The sequence below is a fragment of the Pecten maximus genome, chromosome 16 (assembly GCF_902652985.1).
Source record: "Pecten maximus chromosome 16, xPecMax1.1, whole genome shotgun sequence".
Lineage (NCBI taxonomy): Eukaryota > Metazoa > Mollusca > Bivalvia > Pectinida > Pectinidae > Pecten > Pecten maximus.
Window position 1 is genome coordinate 16,284,488 of NC_047030.1, and position 21,118 is coordinate 16,305,605.

At 37.7% G+C, this 21,118-nt stretch overlaps 1 protein-coding gene across 1 annotated transcript; it reads left to right on the forward strand.

Moving 5' to 3' along the window:
* The first annotated feature begins 15,815 nt into the window (after positions 1-15,815).
* Positions 15,816-18,247, forward strand: LOC117345389. The gene is made up of 2 exons (XM_033908463.1): positions 15,816-16,191; positions 16,247-18,247. The coding sequence occupies exons 1-2, from the start codon at positions 15,834-15,836 to the stop codon at positions 18,220-18,222; spliced, it is 2,334 nt and encodes a 777-aa protein (XP_033764354.1). The 5' UTR covers positions 15,816-15,833; the 3' UTR covers positions 18,223-18,247.
* The last annotated feature ends 2,871 nt before the right edge of the window (positions 18,248-21,118 follow it).

Genomic DNA, 21,118 nt, shown 5'->3' on the forward strand with positions numbered 1-21,118 from the left:
TCTTTCCTTAGGCCCCACTCTCTTAGATGGTGTTTTTGTCCAATGAAATACAGAGGGTACTGCATCCTTCAGCAACATCCGCTTACCAGCTAGTGTTTTTCTTTTCTCTGTCTTTTGGAAATGGGCAGAGCACACAAGGGTGTTCCTTGTAATCTGGAAAAAGTATACAAGATTATTATATGTTAAATTTGATCACATTTGCAACCATGAATTTACTTACATGTAATATTTCGCAAACATGTATCCCCCAGTGACAGCCACTGATACAGTGTATTGTATGTATGTCAACATTGATATGCACAAAATATGAACTCTAGATGGTAAATAGATCATACAATATCTGGCTGTTTAGTTATATAGGTATATCTTTAGTCTTATTCAAATGAGTTTGAAGGTTTTGATATTCAGTTTGAAGTGGTTTTGTTAAGTTATAAACTCAAATTAGAAGGTGTATGTCCTATATCCATAAAAATGCATTTCACATGCATCCAGTCAAAAATCTATATTTTAAAATGAGAACAAATATTAAAATCCATGTATAAATTATCATAACAAATGGGTCCATTATGAAAATCTGTGTTTACATTAAGTCCCATCAATCAATCAGTCAGGGCCTGTGTCTGCATGACTCCAGATATCAGTTACAGATAAAAAAAAAATTAAAACTTAATTTTTCTACTGAATATATTTCCATGAACAAAAAAATTGTTTATTTGTGTTTTGATAATATATAACACATCACTGGTATACAGTGCTAATTACCAATCTAAGACCTGAACATGTATGACATGGTTTGGTTTGGTTTATTTTGTTTTACGTCCTATTAACAGCCAAGGTCATTTAAGGACGGCCTCCCGTGCGTGCGACATGAATGCGTGTGGTGAGTTAGTAAGTTGATATGTACATAATGTAGGTCAGGTACTAGATGCTAGATATGGGCCGGGTATACTATTGATGTCGGATCCTATTCATCGTGATCCTTTATGGATTACATGTAGGTAACGTGGATGGATGTTAACAATTCTATTTAAATATCGTATCATAATACACAGCAAATCCGAACCGGAAATTAAGTCTTGTACATCGACGTCCTTACCTGAAAAGTTGGGCCAACATCGCGGCGTATTTTGACAATCCATTGCTTCTTCAATTCTTCTCCCGCAGGAAAAATATGGAACGAAATGTCTTCCTTACAATATCTGGTGTCATTGGAACACAGAGGGACACAACAATGTCTATTTCCCTTTGTCATCTCTACATTGTAGCACTTAACAAATTCAACAAATCTAGCTAAGAAGCTGTAGTCTGCTCATCTGCTGCGCTTCGAAGCGGTGCACACCAAGCCTCGTTTTGAAACCGAAAGTACGTTCCCGTGAATAAGGCGTATATTTTTTGCAGATAAATGACATATCTGATTGCCCGAAAATGGTCCATAAATTTATATCACAATTTTCCGACCTGAACTTTGATATGTGTCTAATGCATCTTTTATTCCGCTGCAGAAGCATAAGATGTCTCAGGTCGAGGCCAGGAACATGGTAAGTCTCCGCTGGGCAACAGTTGCAGCCAACAGACCAGTGCTGCACTGTCCGGGTGGAGACTGCACGGCCTCGACAACGGGGATGGACCTCCACCTCATACGGCAACACATGAGTTAGGAGCACAGGAAACTTTGACCAGGCGATGCGGGCGTCCCTGGTCCAATGACAGAAGGCCTCTGCCGGAGCAACAGCTACCTGGACCTGGCCCTGCGGGAGTATTTGGAAGTTTTCCACCTCTAGAAGTCATGTGGATTTAATTGTTTTATTTCAGCAGTTATCGAACATTTTTTGAAGTCATTACTTTCGAAAGAACCTTAGACGTAAAAACATACTCGCATCATAACATTGTCATTTAATGAGTGAATTTCGGGAGTTGGGTCCGACAACAGTCATATACATACCGATGCGAGACCAGTTGAACAATGTAGATTTTCATGATTGCATTACTCATATCTTTATAGGGATACAGGAAAAGACAGAGCGTCCAGACGAAAGCAGTCATCGACAACGGCTGCTTGTCATGAAACCGCCATCCGGACGCTCCTCCCGCAGGGCCTGGAGAAATCACACGCTGCTGGATCTGGCCGACATCGGAAAGGAGGGGATGTTGATGGACCAGCTCCTGGAAAAATAAGTTGGCAGATATATCTTAGATGAAACCCATCGCTTCCTATACATTGAAAAAGCATGTGCTTTTTCCTCGGTATGATTGATTTGAAAAAATAATCATTGAAAATTTTATTTTTATACAGATTTCCTGACTGACACGAATATACTTAGCACAACGATTGGTTATATCTAAGATGATATTTTAATGCTTTCTGAAACATGATCTTGTTCATTTAAACAGACTTAAACCGGAGACTGAATATTTACCTGGCTACCTTAGGGAGTTTCCTGGATTTCCTGTCTGGACCTTTCCGGTTGCAGAGGACGCTGAATATCCAGACAGGAGAGCTCCACACTCTACGGAACTCTCAAGGAACATGGGCAGGTCCCTCATCCAGGATATCCATCGGGCAGCAGTGGAACGGTAAAAATGCAGCCAGGTTTTTGTCTATATCATAAACTTCATTAAGTAGCATAACAGTAACAGTGTTTTCGGCAATGAAATGAAATAAAGCATTATATCAAATATTTTAGACATCATGAAATATATATCGTAATTGTTTTGCAGGGAACTTATAAAAAATGTTAATCACCAAACCTCAATGGAAATGAAGTTGCTTATGCATAATTTCATTGCAGGGGTACTGTCAGATAAGTCCCCGTCCCGCGTTTGCTTATTCACGTCTGACAATTAAACATTCCATAAGCTAACCCGTAACAATTTGCTTTCCAGGGGGCGTGATGATGGAGCAGGACTCGAAGCTCACGCCCCAGATGTGCGGAGGCTACCTCACAGGTGAGCGGCCGAGGAGAGTGTCGGCTATAGTCCGCGGGTCGGATAAACTCTCCAGAGCTCTCACCTATGAGGTGAGGGGCGGGCTGCTGGTGCAGCTCTTCATCAGCAATGGGAAGCGGGCCGGTGACCTAGCACACCTGGAGACGGAGGAAGTCCTCAAGGCCCGGTTTGGTTTGGTTTATATTGTTTAACGTCCTATTAACAGCTAAGGTCATTTAAGGACGGCCTCCCGTGCGTGCCACATGCATGCGTGTGGCGAGTGCGTATGTGTGTTTTGGGAGGCTGCGGTATGTTCGTGTTAAGTCTCCTTGTGATAGGCCGGAACTTTTGCCGATTTATAGTGCTACCTCACTGAAGCAGTCTGCCGAAGACAACCGGCAGGACGCCCCACCCGATCACATTATACTGACAACGGGCGAACCAGTCGTCTCACTCCCAATATGTTGAGCGTTAAGCAGGAGTAGCAACTACCATTTTTTAAAGACTCTGGTATGTCTTGGCTAGGGGACAGAACCCAAAGCCTTCCTCACAGCGGCGAACGCTCAACTAAAGGCCAAAAGTGAGGCAGTGTCAATGGAGACGTTAGGAAGAAGAAAGTTGTTAAGAAAGAAGATAAGATCCCAAATTTAGTCGCCTCTTACGATCATGCAATGGGGGCAGCAGGTACAATTCTAGACTCGAACAGTCTTCAGACTTGCCATGTTGTTGTAAAAACTCTCTCTTGCAGGTTGTAGTTTGGTTTATGTTTAGTTTATTTTGTTTCACGTACTATTAATAGCTAAAGTCATTTAAGGACGGCCTCCCGTGCGTGCGACATGCATGCGTGTGGTGAGTGCGTATGTGTGTTTTGGGAGGCTGCGGTATGTTCGTGTTAAGTCTCCTTGTGATAGGCCGGATCTTTTGCCGATTTATAGTGCTACCTAACTGAAGCATCCTGCTGAAGACACCCAGCAGCACACCCCACCCGGTCACATTATACTGACAACGGGCGAACCAGTCGTCCCACTCCTAATATGCTGAGCGCTAAGCAGGAGCAGCAACTACCATTTTTAGCTCACCTGGACCAAAGGTCCGGTGAGCTTATGCCATGGCGCGGCGTCCGTCGTCCGTCCGTCCGTCCGTCCGTCAACATTTGTTTCAAATCGCTACTAGTCAAAAAGTTCTTATTGGATTTTGACCAAATTTGGCCAGAAACATCCTTGGCAGAATGGGAACAGATTTTGCATAAATGGTGACTCTGACCCCCGAGGGGCCAAAGGGGCGGGGCCCAATAGGGGAAATAGAGGTAATTCCTTTAAATCGCTACTAGTCATAAAGTTATGAATGGATTTGAACCCAATTTGGTCAGAAACATCCTTGGGGAAAGGGGAACAGATTTTGCATAAATGGTGACTCTGACCCTAAAGGGGCCAAAGGGGCGGGGCCCAATAGGGGAAATAGAGGTAATTCCTCTAAATCACTACTTGTCATAAAGTTATGAATGGATTTGAACCCAATTTGGTCAGAAACATCCTAGGGGGAAGGGGAAGAGATTTTGCATAAATGGTGGCTCTGACCCTGGAGGGGCCAAAGGGGTGGGGCCCAATAGGGGAAATAGAGGTAATTCCTTTAAATCACTACTAGTCATAAAGTTATGAATGGATTTGAACCCAATTTGGTCAGAAACATCCTTGGGGGAAGGGGAACAGATTTTGCATAAATCGTGATTCTGACCCCCAAGGGGCCAAAGGGGCGGGGCCCAGTTGGGAAAATAGAAGGAATTCCTTTAAATCGCTACTTGTCATGAAGTTATGAATGGATTTGAACCCAATTTGGCCAGAAACATCCTAGGGGGAAGGGGAAGAGATTTTGCATAAATGGTGGCTCTGACCCTGGAGGGGCCAAGGGGGCGGGGCCCAATAGGGGAAATAGAGGTAATTCATTTAAATCGCTACTTGTCGTAAAGTTATGAATGGATTTGAACCCAATTTGGTCAGAAACATCCTTGGGGGAAGGGGAACAGATTTTGCATAAATGGTGATTCTGACCCCCAAGGGGCCAAAGGGGCATGGCCCAGTTGGGGAAATAGAGGGAATTCCTTTAAATCGCTACTTGTCATAAAGTTATGAATGGATTTGAACCCAATTTGGTCAGAGATATCCTTGGCAGAATGAGAACAGATTTTGCATAAATGGTGACTCTGACCCTAAAGGGGCCAAAGGGGCGGGGCCCAATAGGGGAAATAGAGGTAATTCCTCTAAATCGCTACTTGTCATAAAGTTATGAATGGATTTGAACCCAATTTGGTCAGAAACATCCTAGGGGGAAGGGGAAGAGATTTTGCATAAATGGTGGCTCTGACCCTGGATGGGCCAAAGGGGTGGGGCCCAATAGGGGAAATAGAGGTAATTCCTTTAAATCACTACTAGTCATAAAGTTATGAATGGATTTGAACCCAATTTGGTCAGAAACATCCTTGGGGGAAGGGGAACAGATTTTGCATAAATCGTGATTCTGACCCCCAAGGGGCCAAAAGGGCGGGGCCCAGTTGGGGAAATAGAGGGAATTCCTTTAAATCGCTACTTGTCATAAAGTTATGAATGGATTTGAACCCAATTTGGCTAGAAACATCCTAGGGGGAAGGGGAAGAGATTTTGCATAAATGGTGGCTCTGACCCCGGAGGGGCCAAAGGGGCGGGGCCCAATAGGGGAAATAGAGGTAATTCCTTTAAATCGCTACTTGTCATAAAGTTATGAATGGATTTGAACCCAATTTGGTCAGAGATATCTTTGGGGGAAGGGGAACAGATTTTGCATAAATGGTGACTATGACCCCTGAGGGGCAAAAAGGGCGGGTCAAATAGGGGAAATAGAGGTAATTCCTTTAAACCCCTACTAGTCATAAAGTTATGAATGGATTTTAACCAAATTTGGTCTGAAAGAACCTTGGGCGATAGGGAACAGATTTTGCATTAATGATGATTCTGACCCCTAAGGGGCCAGAAGGGCAGGGTGAAATATGGGAAATAGAAGAAATTCCTTTAAATCGCTACTAGACATAAAGTTATGAATGGATTTTAACCGAATTTGGTCTGAAACATCCTTGGGGGAAGGGGAACAGATTTTGCATTAATGAGGATTCTGACCCCTAAGGGGCCAGAGGCGCAGGGTCAAATATGGGAAATAGAGGTAATTCCTTTAAATCGCTACTTGTCATAAAGTTATGAATGGATTTTAAACAAATTTGGTCAGAACGATCTTTAGGCGAAAGGGAACAGATTTTGCATTAATGACGATTCTGATCCCTAGGGGCCAGAGGGACAGGGTCAAATAGGGGAAATAAAGATAATACCTTTGAATTATTACTAGTCATAAAGTTATGAATGGATTTTATCCTAATTTGGTCGGAAAAAACCCTTGGGGAAGGGGAAGAGATTTTGCATTAATGATGATTCTGACCCCTAAGGGGCCAGAGGGGCGGGATCAAATAGGGGAAATAGAGGTAATTCTTTAAATTGCAACAAGTCATAAAGTTATGAATGGATTTTAACCCAATGTGGTCAGTAACACCCTTTTGGGAAGGGGAACAGATTTTGCATCAATCATTCCTTTGTCACCCATGGGGCCAGAGCGACTGGGCCTAATGTAGTTTTTTGTCCTTTTTGTTGTTGTTTTCCTGTTGGTTTTTTTTCATAATTTCAGCTGAATTTGATTCAAAATATCCTTGAGGAAATTGGGAACTGATTCAACATAAATAATAAAAATGACATAACCCTTTTTATATAACAGTAACATCTGTCCCTCCTACTTTAGTCATAATCAACTGCAGATGGGAATTTGTATACAGTTATGGTGTCAAGTTAAACAGTACACTTTTGTATATTATAATGATTTAGTTGAAATCAGAACCACTTGCCCATCTGTTAGACTTGCTCACTGCCTGTTGGTATGGAGTAAGCTGTTGGGCTTAAGGTTCAGTTTGTGAAGCAGTTTTATACATATAATTATATTGCTTTCCCCATCTTGAACATGCATTGATGGGTATTCTGTACTGCCAAACACATGTTCATATGTACAAACTACATCTAGTCAGAAACATACATTTATATAATACATACATTGTATTTCTGATCCAGTGGTCATTTTCAAATGCATTCATTCTTTGGGAGTTTGAAATAATAATCTATAGCTGATAGAATTTAATTTCATTGAAAGGCATATGATAATTGGAAAATCAGAGACTTAAGAACATCGGTTAATATTTGTTGGGGTTAATGCACTGAAACGAAGCTTAAGTGTGACAGACAAATGGATGGAAGGAGAGACAGATGGACAAATTCCAAATTAGGAAACAAATTTTATTTAATACATACAATTTATTACATGTTTAATAAATTGCTCTTCATGTCTGCTTCAAGGACAGAAAAGCCGAAATCAATGTCCTGGCATTTAAATGTTACAATTAAGTCTTGAAAATTGTGAAAATAAAAAAAAATATAATCATAATAATTAAGATACATTTGTTTTCTGAAGAACAGTTGATTTATTTCTGTATATCGTGCCAATGCTTATTCGCGTGGAAATAATCCACCAATATGATACATTTAGTACGTATATATAATTATATATTATATCAGTTTTGTTAAATACGGGCTTGTGTAAGTCTAGATTAATATCTGGTCTCTTCTGCGTTTGACACGTGATCGAAATTTAAGCATCTCAGTGACCCAGATGACTGTTACACAACACATGCAAGGTGAGGAAGATGGAAGCCATTTTTGGCTAGCGATAATAACTCGTAATTCATGCACGTGTAAACCTTTTGCAATGTTTATGCATTTCAAATGATGGGTCATTCCATTGTATACAATATACGTTTATCTTGAAATATGAAGTGAGCTACGCTGAATAGTTATGTGGCCATGTTGATGATTCGCTCGGTTGTCCTAATTGGTGTAGTCTACAAATGTCCTTGTCGAGCCTGTCCTAATCATGGCCAGGTGCCCGATGTCGGGTGGCTGTATGCGTATGTCGTAGATTAGCTTTTTATACTTAATCTGCCCATCGGCCATTTCAAACTGCTTATTTTTGAATGGAGACTGACCATGGCCGTACGCAGAGATATATACATGTCTTTGCGTACGGCTACCAGACTATATACATGCACTAACATACAGTAACACCATCCCAAGAGTTCACTGTACTGGTCAGTCAGCCTGTTTATTATCAGTGTTGGGATGACATGTCGCCAGTCAAAAATTCTTGTCTTGTTCAAGTATGACTTTAGAAGGAAACCAGATAAGTACTAGATCTACATTTTGAAACATATGTAGTAAGTTAGAATTAATTAAATTAGTTAAATTAACCTCGCCTGAACATTACTATTGTAATCAAATTCACCTCAAAATAAACTTCTGCTGAAAGCATTTCTTAAAATGCTGTTTGGGAATGAAATTGTAATAAAGTTGGAATATAAACCAGTATTTCTATGGCTCATTTTGAATGCTTAACCATCTTCTCTTCATGGTGAAGTGCTACCTTTTGGTTAGGGCTGTCACATACAGGTACTAAATTTCCCCCCTGGGTACTAGAATTTTAGTACCCGACCTGTACCCGGGTACTCAACATATATAAATCATAGTTGTAAGTTAGCTTTCTTCACGTTTACCTTGTTTGTCGTGTGGGGCAACAGGCTTACCGAGGGAGATTCAATGCTTCAATAACAATATTGTGGTATCCATTTTTATGCACCAGTCGATAATTTTATAGCTGGATTAATTGGAAAAACATAATATATAACGAGCGGCATGACATAACTGTCAAAGCTATCCCGCTTGTTCGTCGTACACACATGAATACACAATCCTGCTCAACCGGAACCTACAGATCACGCCAGGGCTCGAACTTAAAGGTAGCCCGATAGTCTGAGACTAGTAGATTTTCTACCCGGGCTAGTGGTTTGAAATTCCGGTAGCCCGACTGACTAGTGGAAATCTTGTATAACTTTATTTGATAAAAATGTCGGGCTAGTAAAAATCACAGTGTTACATGCCCGACAATATTTTAATGAACAACTCGCATACCTTTGTGTATTATTTATTCGTATGTTCGCTGAAAAACGATTCTCCACTTTCCGTTTTCACTCGATATGTTTGCCATGTGTATACATTATTAAACGTCCGAGAGTTCCGAAAGCATTACGATCATAATAAAGTCCGAGGATTCCGATGTTGAGCACATGGTAAGTCTTGGTCATGTTCGCGTTTGTATCGAAAGAATTATTAACGGCTCATTCAGGTTCGTTTTTGACAACTCGATTTTTGACAATGGTAAAAGCGTTCGTAGTAACTGAATATGGACCGCTACATTCAACGTCTTAGGAAACGGAAAGTGGGTGATCGTAATTCTGATGATAATGAGGATGTGAAAGCAATAAAAAAGAGAAAAAGATCACAAACGTGAACGGAAGTTCAAAGAACAGCGGCAACAAGAATGTCCGTGGGTCGAAATAGACACCACAGGACAGTCCATGGTATGCAAGGCTTATCCAGAGATAAGTGATCGTAAGGGTGCCTTTGTTAAGGTTTGTTTTAATATGAGAATAGACACACTAATTGTTCATGCATTGACAGTTCAATGTCTGACAAACGTGGTCAAAAGTTAAATCCAACTGTACAAAAGAGAGTCAATGCATTATTTGAGTGTGTTCTGTTGCAAAGCATGGTCGACCATATTCTGCCGTTTCTCCAAATTCCAAAACTTATTTATTTATTTTATTAATTTAAGTTATGATGTTATCAATATTACAGTTTATATCCTGATTATTATCACAACAGATTAGTTAAGTATTTACTGCTGATCTGTTACACATGAGGACATATACATGTACAATATCATGAGAAACATGATAATAAATATGTCACAATTTAACATAGATATTCATTGTTATATTTCCAATATTTTTCGGGCTAGCAACTTTCAATTTTACTAGCACGACTGGGCTAGTGAAATTTACATTTGGACTAGTAAAATTTTGAATGGCTAGCCCGACTGACTAGTGGTTTTTAAAATAAAGTTCTAGCCCTGCACGCAACGTAGTCTTCATTCGGACCGTACGTCTCTCGTGTTATCGTCATGGGAAATAAAATTTGGAACAATGTTACATGTGAACTTGTTGTAAACAGATGAAGTGTCATCCTTTGTGAGTGAAAACAACACAAATCAGTTAGATTTTGTACTACTTTAATAGAAGTTTTACATAAACACAGCCGTGTGACAAAATTTTTCCTATTTTGGCGGGTACACATTTTCGGACTTGGTTATTTCTCCAACCCGTACTCGGGTACTCATAACAGCCCTACTTTTGGTATTGCTCCAACAATGCTAAAGGTTAAGACGTTACAAATCTTTTGAAACATTACAGCATCTAACAATGCCTAGCACAAATATTTGAAATAATAAAAAGATTGAAAACTACATTTTGTTATTATATGGGCATGGACAGACAGTTGTTAAGGATTACAGAACTACTATTTTATGAAGATATTATAGAATGATACAAATGTAAGTAAACTTGCACTTAATTGGTCTTTTAAGTTAATTATACAGTATAACTTCCAAAAAACTGAACCTTATAGCTGAACAGTGAACAATATATACTGCACAAAACCTTTATTATATTAATAAAAAAGATTATATTAATAAAAAAGACTTCTAAATACTGATCCCTCTCAAAAGCGAACATCAGGCTAACTTTGTATCCAGTTTAGTAAAAATGTACCAAATACTGCTTATGGAATTTTGGTCTTACCATAGCAAAACATTAATACAGGTCGGGCCATGCCAGCTAACTGATGTGATGGGTAATGTGGTAATAAAGCCTAATTGTGTATTGACATGCATGTAGGTCATGCATGTTTACAAAGATATGTGACTAATAATATAATTAATTATTAACCAGTAACTACTTGTTCAATGGAAGCCATAGGTGACTGTGAACTCATAATATCGGGCTTCACAATGGCAAGAATTTGATGCTATTTTGTGTGCATCATTTAAAAAAATGTCTGGATATTTAAAGAATCTTACAGATTTTTTAAAATCAAATATACTAAACCTAGTATGCTATCTTAGTATGCCCATATTCTCCATTTAACTCTACGTGATATTGCAAATTTACTAGGCTTAAATTTAGATCATGATTTTAATCACATGCATAGATTGGAATAAAACAATGAACTATTTAAAAAATTTAGTGTAAATATGTAACATGTGTTGCTTGTGTTTGTTTAGAAAAAAAAACGCTTAATAAGTACAGGGGTATGTTTTGGATCCGACTACAATTGGCCTATGTACGATGACTTGTCAATCCTTCAATTGAGCTTGACAATGAATCACATAGGGTATATAGGAATCTGCCTGTATGTACTATATTTGTATGGAGCATAACTTTCTAACATTGCAGGATAATTACATCAAACGTAATACACATTAAGACCACAACGATGCGGAGTACTCTGTGCAAGAACCATAACTCTTTCCCCCCCTTTTATTGAGTTATTCCTCTTTGTAACAGAATTGCTTACAAAAAAAATGTTCTTGCAACACTTATTTCTTCAGAGGATATCAAAATGCAGCATCCAAGAACCATAAATCTTGCTTCAGTTCAGTTATTCCTCTTAGTAGAAAAGTTACTTACATCAAGTTTTTCTACAGAGGATATGAAAACGGAGTGCAGAATAAAGAGTTGATGAATCTCGATATTTAGAGTATTCAATGATGAATCTTGGATATCAAACTTTGTTGCCACTCCAACATCATCTTGTATACTATTTGGTAAAAGGTAACTAATTATAAATGTTTACCAATCTTTGTCTGTCCCAACCCTCAAGAACATAATTACTTTGGTCCGGTGTTATTAGGACCCCACGAGAAAATGCGGGTGCCCTATAGAAATCATTATCAGTCTGTCATTCTGTCTGTTTTTTGTCTGGGTTGTGTGTTTTAAAATGTGTCTTATTTCAATTATAAATCCTGAGGATTTCAGACCAGGATCGGAAATAATTTTTTATAAAATTGCTTATTGCAATACACTAGACAATCTTGTCTCCTTCCGCAGTATTTTTTTGTGATGAAAAATGTGATTAATGCTTTTATATGTTTGAGGACAATTTTATACTTTAATAAATTATAGAAAAACAGCTTAATTGATTACTAATGACATGCTTTATAACAAAGTATTCCATACTATTTTCTGTGCAAATTATTATGCTTCTTCGTTTGTGCGAGCGAAGGTAACTCGTGTACACTTTAGTTATGTGCCATTGGAAAGTCACCTTGAGCTCTTGGGTTGATAAAAATGGCCTCGGGCCTTGAAAAAAAAATTTGTCTCGGCTATTTCAATTGGAAATTTACATTCAATTCTTAAATAAATGTAGAACACTTCTGATTGGTTCGTTATTTCTGAGAAAAAGGCCACACAAAAATGGCCCTGCTGGGTGAGTTGGTTGGAGTGATTTTGACGCAAAACCTCAAAACCTAATGTTATCTAGTTTCTATAACTTTACCTCTAATTGGGATACAGATAAGTTGTTACACAATGAAGGAGAGAGAAAAAGTAGTAAATTGAGTTCAGTTTAAAAACTTTGAACCAAAATTCACTGGTAGAGTAATTATAAATTCATATAAAGGGAATATAGGGAATCGCAATGTGGTTTATCAAGAAACATGATTGATCGCTATGATTGGACATCACAGATTTATCGATGAAAAATGAAACTTAATCATAGTAATACTGTTAGTATGCCAATTCAAGTGAAGTTTAAAAACCTAATTCTTCACAGTTCATCACAACCTTAAAAGCCTTTTTAAAGTAAATAACTTCCTTAAACTGACAGGATAATCATCAGTAAAACATTCAGGAATGCACTTAAAAACAAAATGTCCTCTTAATACATGCTATTCTATATATATATAATATTTGCATTTCTGCTGTACATCAATCTATCACAGCACTTAATGTTATGAGTGGCCTCGACACTTTGATTTTGTATTCTAGCACTACAGAAACAATGCCAGTATCAATTTGTGAGAGAGAAAAAAACAAAAAATCCACATACTAGTTTCACCTAAATAACCTAAGTATTTTTACAAGGATTAATATGAAACTTATTGCTTTTTGAACTTACACAAGTTTGATAATAGAATTTATTTGTGAATTATTCACAAAACAGCCTTTGAAGATTTGCCAAAGTAGTTTCTCTATACCTTGAGAAATTTTTGTGATGTCTGCAAAAAAAAAAAAAAAAAAAAAAAAGTTACATATACCTGTAGAGAGGTTTCAATGCAATGACTCTAATTTCTTGGATTTCACAATTTGTATTTTTCAGATGCCTAGAAGGAAGAGCCAGAAGAAGTCTGCAGCGACGAGAGAGATGTGGCACTCCCGTGAGAAGAGACTGACCGACCTGACTGAGGAAGTGGCCTCGTTAAAAACACAGCCTAGTGACAATGACTTGACTGAGGAAGTGGCCTCGTTAAAAACACAGCCAGTTGACCTGACGAGTGACGTGACTGAGGAAGTGGCCTCGGTAAAAACACAGCCAAATGACCCAACTCGCAAGAGTCCAAAGCAAGCTCGTAAGAGCGCCAAACACTTGAACAATGAAGCTCACAAGAGCGCCAAGCACTTGAACAATGAAGCTCGCAAGAGCGCCAAGCACTTGAACAATGAAGCTCGCAAGAGCGCCAAGCACTTGAACAATGAAGCTCGCAAGAGCTCCAAGCACTTGAACAATGAAGCTCGCAAGAGCGCCGAGCACTCGAACAATGAAGCTCGCAAGAGCGCCAAACAATCTTACACTGAAACTCCCAAGAATACCAAGCACACTGACAGTGTAGCTCCAAAGAGCACCAAACACACTGACAATGAAGCTACCAAGACTGCCGAGCAATCTCATAACCAATATGACAATGCAGCTTGTAAGAGCACAAATCAAAATCGCAATGAACATACTCAAGATGCATTTGCCAATGAAGCATCTCCATGTGAATCCTCTAATAACCCAACTCTGACTCGAACTCAAAGGAGTGTCTGGGGAACTGATGGAGCTCAATTATCTTGCGAAAATGTACCTAGTGAAATAAAAACTGGAAAAAAATCCTATAAAAACAGCAGTGAAACTCGGAAGAAAAAAACACTGTATAATATAATGCTGATTACGGACAAATCTGACAGGAAAAAAATTCCATTCAAGAAAACTGTAAAGAAACTGAAGCATCACAGTAAAAACAAGCAACCTGTTTACAACATATTGCTTGCTACTGCGAAATATAATAGGAAAGTGGTACCATTAAAGAAAAAAGAGCACATCGATGAAGAAGAAAACCTACCCAAACCAGCCAAATGCAAGAAATTGACACATACACGCACATCAAAGTAAGATTTTCTTGTGATTTTAAATTGTCAAATGGAATAAGGGTCAAAACAAAAAACATGAAAATAAAGCCCGCTGAAAAATCTAAATATACTGAAAGCATGCCAATAGAAAAGAAAAGAAAATACTTTGTGGACAAACAAATTTATGGAAAAAATGGTTCAAAATCACAAAAGAAAAATAATGTCAAGAACAAAATGTCTGATCACAGTGAAAAGCATTTGCTAGAAGTTAAACCTGTCTTGGATGATGATTCTGTTAAAGTTAAAAATACCAATGAAACTCATATGCGAAAATTAATTAAAAGAAAGTCAAAAGACAGCATGGAGCATTTGAATGCAAAGAAACCAAAGAATGGAAATTGTGCAGATGTCATTATCACCAAGAAAATGTTAGTGCAGATACAGGAGAAAATTTCAGAACTATCCAACAAAACTGAACAAACTAATAACATTTTACCTTGTATATTTGCAAGTTACTCACAATCTGATAATGTTTTTCCAATCATTTCAAGGGGTCGCCAATGCACATGTAATTCACTAATGATGCTTCTTTATGCCAAACACTGCAATTGTTTTACAACTGATGCTCTTAATGAAATCCTGCACAAAGGAGATGAACTCTATCACACTGTCATATCTGATCTTCAAGCAAGCGGAAATTTCAGATCTTATCTACTGCAATTTGAAGAACTGCCATTGGAAATTCACACCCCAAATTATAAATGCAACATAGAAAAGAGAAATGTTCTAGTTGGAACCATCCATAATGCAAACAATTCTAACTTGTTATCTCTTAATTCAGCTGTATGTTCAATGTTTGAACAAGACAACATGGGATTGATAACAATAGGTTCAATAACATCTGCATTTTGGAAAACACAAGAAGGATGCATACACTTTTTTGACTCCCATCCACATGGTAATGATCTACTCGATGCACAAGGAGGTAAAGCTATTCTTTGCACCTTCCGGTGTACCACTGACTTGTTGAATATATGAAGAAATATTATGCAAGCTTGAACTTGACTGAAAATGAACAGTTTGAAATACAATCTCTGGTGATACATACTGCTACTGGATCACGGCCTACATCACCTCATCCACCCACATTAATGGAAAATAGAGATAATCCAAATAGATTTGAATTACTCGAGAAATATTTTAATAATCAAAAACATATGAATATAATGAAACATCTGACATCTGTTGGCCCTACAGAAAATGATATTGGTACCACAGAAAAACACATTTTAAAGGAACAAATTGAGACAGAAAAAACTAAGGAAAACAGGAAGAACTATTATAGAAAATACAAAAAACAGCAAAGATTAAATGAAAACTACAGAGAAAAAGAAAGAAAAAAAGGACGCATTAGCAAACAGAAAGCAAGAACTGATGCAAATTCAAACTAGATGAAGCAAAACACAAACGGAAAAGTAGACTTGATGATGACTACCGAAAAGTTGAAAGAATGAAAGAATTAAAGAGTAAACAGAAAGCAAGAACAGATGATGACTATCGAGCAAATGAAAGAATGAAAGAACTGAAAAGTAAACAGAAAGCAAGAACAGATGATGACTATCGAGCAAGTGAAAGAATGAAAGAACTGAAAAGTAAACAGAAAGCCAGAACAAATGCTGACTATCGAGCAAGTGAAAGAATGAAAGAACTGAAGAGTAAACAGAAAGCCAGAACAGATGATGACTATCGAGCAAGTGAAAGAATGAAAGAGCTGAAGAGTAAACAAAAAGCAAGAAGTAGTATTGACTATAAATTTCATGAAGCAAACATGAAACAAAAAAAGAGAATGGAAGATGACTATCGAGCAAATGAAAGAACTGACGAGTAAACGGAAAGCCAGAACAGATGATGACTATCGAGCAAGTGAAAGAATGAAAGAACTGAAGATTAAACGGAAAGCCAGAGCAGATGATGACTATCGTGCATCAGAAAGAATGAAAGATCTTCAAAGTAAAAAGCAGGCACGGAGTTCTAAATATTACCAAGAAAAAGAACGAATTACAAAACAATCTTCTAGACAAATTTTAAGAAACATAATCAAAGAAAGAAAGGCAGGTAAAAGGACAAAAAAAGAGCAGAGAATTGATCCAGCATTCAAATTAAAAGAATTGCAATGTAAAAGAGGAATACATCTCAATGATGTCATTGCTAAATTTCACAAAACAATAGCAGAAGGACCAGTATATGTATGTACAAGTTGTCACCAAACATGGTTTAAACACTCTGTAACAGAGGTAAATAGAAATGTGGAACATAGCTCACTTTTTACAAAATGCACCACTCGTTACAAATCAAAGAATGGTAAAGAATGGATATGTAGAACTTGCCTATTAGCTTTAAAGAATGGGAAAATGCCAACATTGTCAACAGTAAATCAAATTTCTTTTCCTGATAAACCAGTTGAATTGGATTTGCATCAGCTTGAGGAAAGATTAGTTGCATTGAGAATCCCTTTCATGCAAATGCGTGAACTTCCTAGAGGTGGTCAATTAAGTATTCATGGAAATGTTGTCAATGTACCAGTTGACATACAACCAACCATCAAAGCTTTACCTCGACAGTTTGAACAAACTACAATACCTGTTAGAATTAAAAGGAAAATGTGTTATAAAAAGTGTGAGTTCACAGAAAATGTTCGACCAGGGCATGTTTTGACTGCTTTACATTGGCTTTTCAAGAATGGTGATCTTTACAAAGAATCCGGTGTTGAGTTAGATAAAGAGTGGTTTTCAAAGATGGATCAAAGTGCTAAGGAAATCATTAACACATTCATGGAATTTCCTTCAAACCCTAATGAAGAGCAATCTGATGATGAAGGTCATGACTCTGACACATTTAGTGAGATATCTGACGAAGACAGGGTCATAGGAAATGCTGATACATTGATAGAGCCTATATGTCCACAAAATGATTCAATATACACATTTGCTCCTGGTGAAGGCCAGCATCCTTTGAGCTTATATACTGACAAAGATGCAGAAGAGTTATCTTTCCCCTCAATATTTTGTGGCCAAAGACGCATTCCTAACTCCGAAAGAGACGTGAAGGTTAATTATAGCGACATTGTAAAATGGGAACTTCGAAGTATTGACAGAAGAGCAGCAAATTCTGTACCAAATTTATTCTTCAAAATGAAAAAAATACAGATGAAACAGATCTCAGACAAGGTTTATTTAGCACTGAGAAGATGCAAAAGTAAAGACAGAAATGTTACTGTTGCAGAAGCCCTTAATCCAACACATATAGACAAGTTGGTAAACCTTGATGAAGGTTTCTATATATTCAGAACTCTAAGAAACTCTCCGCCCTACCTAGAAAAGAGAAAGAAAGATGTATTTGCAATGATTCGCCAACTTGGACTACCAACTTGGTTTGGATCTCTGTCTGCAGGTGACACAAGATGGCACGATCTGTTGAGAATTCTTGGAGAGTTGAATGACAAAATATCATACAGCAAACAACAGATAAGTAACATGACATGGATTAAGAAAACTCAATTGGTACAAAAAGATCCAGTCACATGCACTAGATATTTTGACCACCGTGTTCAACAATTCATAAATACAGTTTTGAAATCTGATCATGCTCCACTTGGAATATTGAAAGACTACTTTTATCGTGTTGAATTTCAACATAGAGGTTCTCCTCACATACACATGCTGATGTGGATACAAGATGCTCCAAAATACAAAGAGGATTCAAATGACAAGATAGCTGAGTATGTTGAACATTATACATCATGTCAGTCAAATGTCTCGGATAATTTGACACCACTTGTTGATATACAGACTCATAAACACTCAAAAACATTGCAGAAAAAAGGGGAAAGCTATATGTAGATTTGGATTTCCATTACCACCAATGTCCAGAACAATGATTCTAGAACCTCTAGATGAAGAAAATGAAACTGTTGAAAAAGAAATATTCTGAAATTCAACAGAAAATTACAGAATTAAAAGAAACAGAAAATTTAACATTTGAAGATTTCCTTGCTGATGTTGCAAGAATTACAGAAGAAGAATACATTTTGTGTATAAGATCATCTCTTAAATCTCCAAAAGTATTTCTGAAAAGAAAACCCTGTGAAGTACGGATTAATCCATACATGACTTCATTGATAGAAGCATGGAATGCCAATCATGATCTTCAGTTTGTACTGGACCCATATGCATGTGCAGTATACATTGTGGCTTACATTAGTAAATCTCAAAGAGGAATGAGCTTACTTCTTGATGAAGCATGCAAAGAGGCACGTAGAGGCAATATGGATATAAAGCGACAAGTTCGTCATATTGGAAACAAATTCCTTAACAGTGTAGAAGTCAGTGCACAAGAAGCAGCATACCTAACTTTGCAACTTCCTCTGACTAAGTCATCAAGAGATGTTGTGTTCATCAACACATCAGAACCCCATAACCGAACATTCCTTCTCAAGCAAAAAGATGTGTTGGAAAAACTTCCTCACAATTCCACTGATATTGAAAGTGACAATGTTGTGAAAAGATATGCCAAGCGACCAAAACAACTACACAAAATGTGCCTTGCAGACTATGTTGCTGAATTGGATATAACTTACCCAAAGAAAAAGTCCTCAACTGAGGAAATCAATGATGATGATTTGTGTTCTTCTGATTCTGAAAACGAAGAACATCAAGACATTGCAGAAAACTGGACAGAGATTACCTTACCAAATGGTATCACTATCCGTCGCAGAAAACACAGGAAAGTTATTCGCTATGTTCGGTACAGTGTAAAAACTGACAGTGAAAATCACTACAGAGAGAAACTCTTGTTGTTCTTTCCATGGCGAAATGAAGAAACAGATTTACTGGGACCATTTCAAACATATGAGGATCATTATAGGCATGTAAGTCATGTTATAGATACCAAATGTGCTGAATATGAACATCATACAGATGAGATTGATAGTGCCATACAAAGAGCACATGATGATCTGAGTGAAGAATTTGACCACTTGGCACCTTTGAATGAGCATAAAGATCAGGAAGATGAACAAGAAGGTTCACACGAAAGCAAACAATTCATATACTATAAACCAGAAACTGCTGCTCATCAAGAATATGATATAGGCATTGACCTTGGTATATCACAAGCTGCTTCACATGTAGAACATTCACCAACTCTTTTACCAAATGAAGAATACCTTCAACTTGTGAGACAACTAAACATGAAGCAGAGAGAGTTTTTCTTACATGTTTTACACTGGATTAAAACAAAAGATGAACCATTATATGCTTTCCTAACTGGTGGTGCTGGAGTAGGAAAATCTGTTGTAATCAAGGCATTGTATCAAGCATTAAAAAGGCATCTCTGTTCAGGAGAAGGTGAAAATCCTGACAACTGTAAAGTTCTATTATGTGCTCCCACAGGAAAAGCTGCACACAATATCCATGGTACTACCATACATGCTGCCTTTAAGATCTTACCAAACCGTGGTTACCAAAACTACCATGTAGATTCTGACACTCTAAACACCCTCAGAGTCAAATACAGAGATCTGTCTGTTGTTATCATTGATGAAGTGTCTATGGTGGGAAATAAGATGCTTTCATTGATAAATGAATGTCTTCAAAAAATAAAGGGAAATCAGAGACAGTTATTTGGTGGAGTCAGTGTAATACTTATAGGTGACTTATATCAGTTAAAGCCTGTTATGGACAAATGGATTTTTGCAGATTTGGAAGAGCAAATGGGTCCGCTTGCTACAAACCTTTGGAAATCTTTGTTTAAGGTGCATGAATTAAGCGAGATAATGCGTCAGAAAGATGATAAAGAATTTGCTGAACTCCTCATAGAATGCGCTCATTGGAAAATAAGATGTCAGATGAAGATCTAACAATCCTAAGATCAAGACTTATAAATCCTACTGATACCCATTATCCAAGAAATGCACCACATCTATTCACCACAAATAAACAAGTGGATGATTTCAACAAAGATGTATTTGACCTTGCTTCAAGTACAAAAGTCAAAGTTCAAGCACTTGATACAGTCGTTGGTGATATACCTTCAAATGTCAAAGACAGACTAATACAAGCACTCCAAAATGTCAGTACAACAAATACTGCTGGACTTATGAATGAAGTTCCAATAGCTGTTGGCATGCCATATGAAATTACTGCTAACCTGAACATAGCAGATGGACTAGTAAATGGTGCATGCTGCCATGTACAAAAAATTGACTACAAGCAAGCTGACACTGACCGCCCAAGCATCATATGGGTCCAGTTTGAAGATGACTCAACAGGACTAGATACAAGAAGGACATATAACCACTTGCGTTCACCTGATCTTGCCAATTCGTGGACTCCTATATTTGATACTCAGCGTAATTTCATGTACAATCGTAAATCATACATTCGCATACAATTTCCAATTAGACCAGCTGCTGCAAAAACTATTCACAAATCACAAGGATGTACTTTGCAAAAGTTGTTGTAGACATGACTTCTCCCAGAAAACAACCCCATATGCACTATGTTGCCTTAAGTCGTGTTAGAAATTTGTTGGACCTCTACTTGTTGAATTTAAATGAAGAAAAGATATCAGTAGATCAATCAGTAACTGAAGAAATGCAAAGACTGCATTCAGAGGCTAGTATGAACCTATGTTACATTCCACCATACACTGTTTCACCATGCAAATTAAAAGTTGCTTTCCTGAATGTTCGATCACTTCCACTACATCACAGAGACATCAAAGTTGATTATAATA